The 6,000-nt window shown below is 40.5% G+C and overlaps 1 protein-coding gene across 1 annotated transcript in view; it reads right to left on the bottom strand.

The window, feature by feature from the left end:
* Positions 1 to 372: 372 nt before the first annotated feature.
* Positions 373 to 6,000, bottom strand: part of APBB1IP (amyloid beta precursor protein binding family B member 1 interacting protein) — a 191,392-nt gene continuing 185,764 nt past the window's right edge. Inside the window, exon 14 of the mRNA XM_077490997.1 lies at positions 373 to 3,220. Within this exon, the coding sequence (XP_077347123.1) occupies positions 2,639 to 3,220 (582 nt within the window). The 3' untranslated portion in view covers positions 373 to 2,638. The remainder of the gene's footprint in view (positions 3,221 to 6,000) is intronic.

Here is a 6,000-nt window from a genome sequence, read left to right as displayed (position 1 = left end):
ACTCGCAACTGTTTCTGTATAATTGCTATGATCTTACTGTTGTTTTCTTGCCATTACTATGCATTACCATTTCTTTATTATGCTCTACCATGCATTACCTGTATGTCTTTTAAAATCCTAATAAAAAAAAGAATTCAAAGGTGCTGCTAACTTGGGTATCAAAAGCTGACTATTTCCCACTACTTTAAAAACATTAGAAGGTTCATACATGTCCCGATTGTTAATAAAATATTTTTAATATCTAATTTTGTGATGTACTTCTGAAGATCTATATATACAAATTAAATTGGTTAATACTTATTAGCGGTATTATAGGCGTCTTCTATTCTATCAAGTATTTGTCAGAAATCATGAATCAGACTGAGACAGAAGTACAGTTAAATCACACTTGTTTATTAATAATAATAATAATAATAAAAAGGTAAACAGAGTAAACATAGTTAAAACATAGCCAGAGTTCAGGAACTGGAACGGATAGTCAGACAAGCAAAAACGTCAAGGAGACAGAGATGAGCAAATTAGAACATAAGCAGGCTCTGGAGCCAAAAGGAATGTCAACCAAGCAAGTCAGCGGGGGGCGTCTCCCTGTAAGAACACAACAGCGCAGTGGGGGAGATCGCAGTACTAACTTCAGATGGTTAGTACAGCGGCTCCATTTTTTCCATGTGATTACAAAAGAAAGAAGACAGAACTCATTGATTCACTGAGAAACATTTATTACTTTGTATTCATTGATTGCAACATTGTATATCAATTATGGTTATGTGAAAGCATTTGTCTTTCTATAATGATTATTCATATTTAAACATAGTTTTTTTTACAGATAGTACTTGATTTATTGTTACATAGTAAATTGTGAATGTTGATGGGTTTTCTTTAATTAAAGGTTTCAAGATGTAGAATGGTCTTGACGTAATTTATAATTTTAAGAGAAACTATAAGCCTTGTCATTGCGCACACATTTTAAGTTATTATTGTAATTTTTACCCTAAAGCCGCGTACACACGGGCGGACTGTCTGGCCAACTTAGTCCGTCGAAACACATTTCAGCGGACAGTCCACTCGTGTGTGGGCTTCAGTGGACTTTTTCAGCGTGCAGTCTGGCGGACTAAGTATTTCGGAATTTCCGTAATATTGTCCGTCCAACTTTGGTTTCAGCGGACAGTCTGCTCGTGAGTAGGCTAGTTCGACGGACTAAGTATGGAGCATGCTCAGAAAGGATTTACACGGCGAAAGGTTGCATTGCTGTGTATTGGACGTCCTATTTCTAGTCCCGTCGTACGTGCTGTACACGTCATCGCGCAAGCTTTCGACGGACTGTTTGTTCATCGTGTGTGGTCAAGTCCGTTCATTCGAAAGTAGGACGGACTGTCCGTCGGATTGTCTGACGGACTAAGTTGGCCATACAGTCCGCCCGTGTGTACGCGGCTTTAGAAGTACTTTTTAATGTGACTTTATAATTTTATATCTTGCTTTACTGTGTTTCTATTGCTGTACAGATTTTAGATTTTTACCTCTAATGAATATCTATATTTAACCCAAAAACCGAACATCCTTGACCTACAACTGTCACATGAAGTTATAGAGAATGCATTTTTTAAAATAATTCTCCTGACTACAAGACTTGAACTGAATGAAAACAGAAAGTCACAATCACTGTGCACCCACCTAGGATCTGTATATGTAATGAGAAATTATAGCTGCCACCATGTAACGGTATAATTACAAACTATACTGTACATAGAAACAAGGTGTGTAAAACAATAACAAAAATGGGTAAGCTTATATACATTAGGTTCCACTCACATCAGTGTGACCTACAAGTAGGACAGCTCATTCATTTTGCGGGTAAAGAAGTCCTGGGCCTTCTTTTTTTATAAATTGTGCTGCATGGAATCGCATTGTGCTATGGCACCATGTAATTTCATGCATGCAAAAATGCGGACGCCTTGCTGATGTGTGGCAGTGTCATTAAGAATGAATGGCACCCCACCTATGTCTGCTAAAGAGCAGTGCATTTTGCTTGCGGGTTGGGAATGTGCTCAATTTTGCAAGGGTCCCTAACCCGCACAAGTGTGAACCTAGTCTAAAGCCTAGTACACACTAGTAGTTTTTTTTTCATTCAACCCAATGGGCTGAAGAGGTCGGGGATCTGACGTTAGTAAAGCGATCTCCCCCCGCTGAGCTATTGTGTTTTGACAGGGGGATGGCTCCCCACCAGAACACAATGATCAGCCATTGGATGAGAGTGCTGATTGGATGCCAATCAGCAGATGTTTTACAGTCATGCCCCTTTGAAAGAAGCTAGACTTTCTGCTGGCTTTTGTTGGACCGGCTGTCGTACGCATGGGCAGAATCCGTACATATGGCTGGAATTTTTTTTTCAACTGCCTGATACCGCCAGTTGTGGGGCCCTTTAGGATGATTGCTTTCTTATGTATATCTAAAAAGACAGACCGCTTTTTTTTTTTCTGCCGCCACTCTTCTATGTTTCTAAATAAGACTAAGAATTTCCCTTTAAATGTCTTTCAGCCAGAAAATGTCCTCTTTGTTCCAAAAGATTTTGTAAATATGATAAAATATTTTAATAAAATCCTTTTAAATGCTGATCATTTCTGTAGGAAGTGTGAAGTTGAGTCTAGGTTGTGGTGCTTTTCTTTTTCTGCAATGCACTCATTAAGTCGGACATGAAATCTGGTTGCCCCCCTGCACCACCCCCATTTGTCATCAAGCTGTTTTGTTGGTTTGGCCTTTGTCCTGTACTGTCTCTTCTCATTGGAGGTTTCGGTGGCAGCTTTTTCACAGGAAGCTGTGGTGGAGATGATTTGGGTGATAGTGCGGCAGGTGGTGGGGGAGGGGGAGGAGGTGGTGTCCCTCCAGCACTTCCTACATTTGTGAATTGTGGAGGAGCAGGGTAATCGCTTCCAGAGTTAAAAGATGGAGGTGGTGGAGGTAAAAAATCAGGAGGAGTATCCAGTATTTCAGGAGGAGGAGGAGGCGGAGGAGGCAGGAAATCATCCCCCCACTGGGAAGCTTCTGCTGGAGGTGGCGGTGGTGGCATATTGCTGGTTACTGGCTTGGCTTTTAATGGTAATGGTGGTGTGGCAGCCACATGGGCATTGGATGATCCCCGTACAGGTGCGGGTGGAGGCTGTTTGGTTGATGGCGGAAGGGAGATTTTCTGCTCCGGTTTCCTGACCTCAGTAGGTTGCTGCTTATCCTAAAGAAGGAAAAAAATATGCCATTAACTTAGTTGTTTAAACCATATAGAGTACAATGGCTAATTAAGCACAGGTACTGTATAATTGTATAATAATTACTGTAAAGGTAAATTTATGGCAACTAGGATATAAGCAAGAATATAGTAAAACTAGGCTGCTTTCCTCACATATTAATGATACAAGATCCTTTTTTTTTATCAGTAGTCAGTGCTGAACACAATTTACTTTTATATAATGGCTAGTATGTTTTCTGAAATCTATAGATGGGAAGTTGTGAGAGACAGCTCTAATTTTTATTATACATAACCAAATCTATATGTAACCTTCGACAGACCTCCAAAAATGAAATACATACAAATACAATTCTGCTGTGCACCACCTGCATTTGCTGCCTGATCATGCAGCCTGATTACTTGAATATAGTTGGACTTCGTGAGTGCTATTATATATTTGAGGTATGTTAAACCCAAACCCTAAACCCCAAACTGGTAAAGCTACATTGGTTAAAAGAGAAATATTGCATTTAAAAAAAAAAATCATACTTACCTAGGTCGATGCAGCATTTATCCAATGCTGCATCTGTCCCCCACTGGCTCTAAAACTGAGCGATCAAAGACCACTGATTTCTCAGTTCTCAGTGTTCCATGAGCAGAGAGATGGTGACTGTTAGTCACCGACTCTCTGTTCTGCCCCCCCCCCCCCCAGAGCTCACTAGAGAGCTGGGCTGTGGAGGGGGCAGGAGTGGCTGTCTCAGGCTCTCTGAGCCAGGTGCCAGTCCAGGTTCCTGGGTGAATCACAACAATATGTTTGCTATCTTTCCCTAGGCTGGACCGGCTCTGTGACATCAGCCGACAGCAAGCTTTAGCCTGCTGTCAGCTGAAAACGGATCACAGGAGTGCAGAACGAACTGCACTCCCGTGTTTCACAGGAGAAGTACAGCTACAAGCTTTGGCTGTACTTGCCCCTAATACAAACATCTTCAGGTGGCTACATATCTGTTCCGCTACCCTATTTAGTACAGTGGAAGCCCTTATACCCAGGGTTCTGCTTTCAACTATTCAAAAGTTGCATAATGTGAGCTCCTTGATTTTAGTTTGGTTGCTCAACAGTGATACTGAACAAATCTGGAGATACCTACTTTTGCGGAACAGTCAAACTTTTACTAACTTTTAGCACCAGTCCACCCCTAAGTGATATTTTAGGTGGAACCTGATAGGCTGAGTCAGTCTCTGGATTCATATATGTCTAGAATACAACAATGACATCTCCCAACCATAATTTATAATTCTATTCTAGTCCACCTTGAAGTTTCAGGTGACCCCCATGCACCTTTGGGGCATTCTCCAACATATAGATTAAATAAAAAAGGAGAGTACACTTATTATAGGGTGTGTACACTCAAGCAATTAGGTTAAAAAACCCAGAGCTCCTTTACTTTAGAACAAACTAAAAAAGCACTGTAAAGAGAACAGTACCAGCAGTAAGGAAATCGATGAATAAGGTATTACAGCTTTTCCTTCTACCCCTAGACTTAACAAGCATTTATCTTTGCTGAATGGAAGGGCCCCACTGTAAGGGTACTTTTTGATTTAATCATGGAGATCAGACTTATTGTCATTAATACATGTATAAAATATATACAGGTTCAGTGCAGAGTATATTCTTTTTTTTTTTTTTATGAGAATGGTCTGTTAAATCAACAAAGCAACATAAATAACACTAGTACTAGGTTACCATGTTTGGGAATTTCCTAAAGGGGTCAAATTCTTGTTCAACCAGGAGAACCCCTAAAATACAATATAACTGAATGATGAATTAGCTGGCATAACATAGAAGCTTTTTTAAATAATGGGAATCCAGTTTCAGAGCGACCTAACCATTATCATAACACACCATTATAAAAGACAGTTAATTGCTTTCATCCAAAGAATGAAAGAATATTTTGTTTCTTTGCAAAACCTTTTCCAATCAGGGTTTGAATTGCTCTCTATACAGGTATTTTTCTTGGGTTGTGTAATTTATCATGAGGACTGGCAGCTTGTTTGTCATTATTAAACTTTCTGTATAAACATACAGGTTTCTATATTAAAGTAGAACTAAAGGCAAAACTTTTTTTTTCTTGTTGGATAGCGTAAGGGATGGTTATACTCCCTGTCATTTTTTTCCTTTTGCCACCTGTGGCTCATTGGGAATATTTCCCTTTAGTTCCTGCCCATTGCCAAAAAAGAAAGTCAGAGGAATCCCTCGATGCCACCAGAACAGATTAGGACATTTTTCCTCTTTTCCTGTACTGCTGACAACCCAAAATTTGGGATATTCTTTCACTCTTACTCTTGGTGATAATAGTAAACAGTTTACATAGAGAGGGTGAATCTACCTAATGGGCACAGACAGCAATAAAAATCTAACAGGTGTTCTCATCCCTCGCCACTCTATCCAAAACTAAAAAAAGGTTTAGTTATGCATTAACGATCAGAACTCAAAATATCCACTAGCATGCTCGCATTAGGCGAGTGAAAATAAGCTGAGGGTGAGTGTGGAGCCGCATCGGAAGGGGGGACGGGCACCGCCGGAACGCGGGGTTGAACAGGAGCTGATTTTCCTTCTAGTCTCCGCCCCCCTGTCGGACCACCTCGCAACCAGTCACTAGCTTATTAATAGGAAAAGTTTACTTTGGCAGCTACTGCCCCACCCCACCACATCTAGTTCTTTGCCGACTCCCGCTGTATGCTAAGCCCTGCTAAGAGAATGACAGAGGGGGCAGAGACTGAGAGGAGAA

The sequence above is a fragment of the Lithobates pipiens genome, unplaced genomic scaffold, assembly GCF_037356315.1.
Source record: "Lithobates pipiens isolate NorthernLeopardFrog02 unplaced genomic scaffold, aLitPip1_a1.2 Scaffold_19, whole genome shotgun sequence".
Classification (NCBI taxonomy): domain Eukaryota; kingdom Metazoa; phylum Chordata; class Amphibia; order Anura; family Ranidae; genus Lithobates; species Lithobates pipiens.
This window is presented reverse-complemented; position numbering and strand designations above follow the sequence as displayed.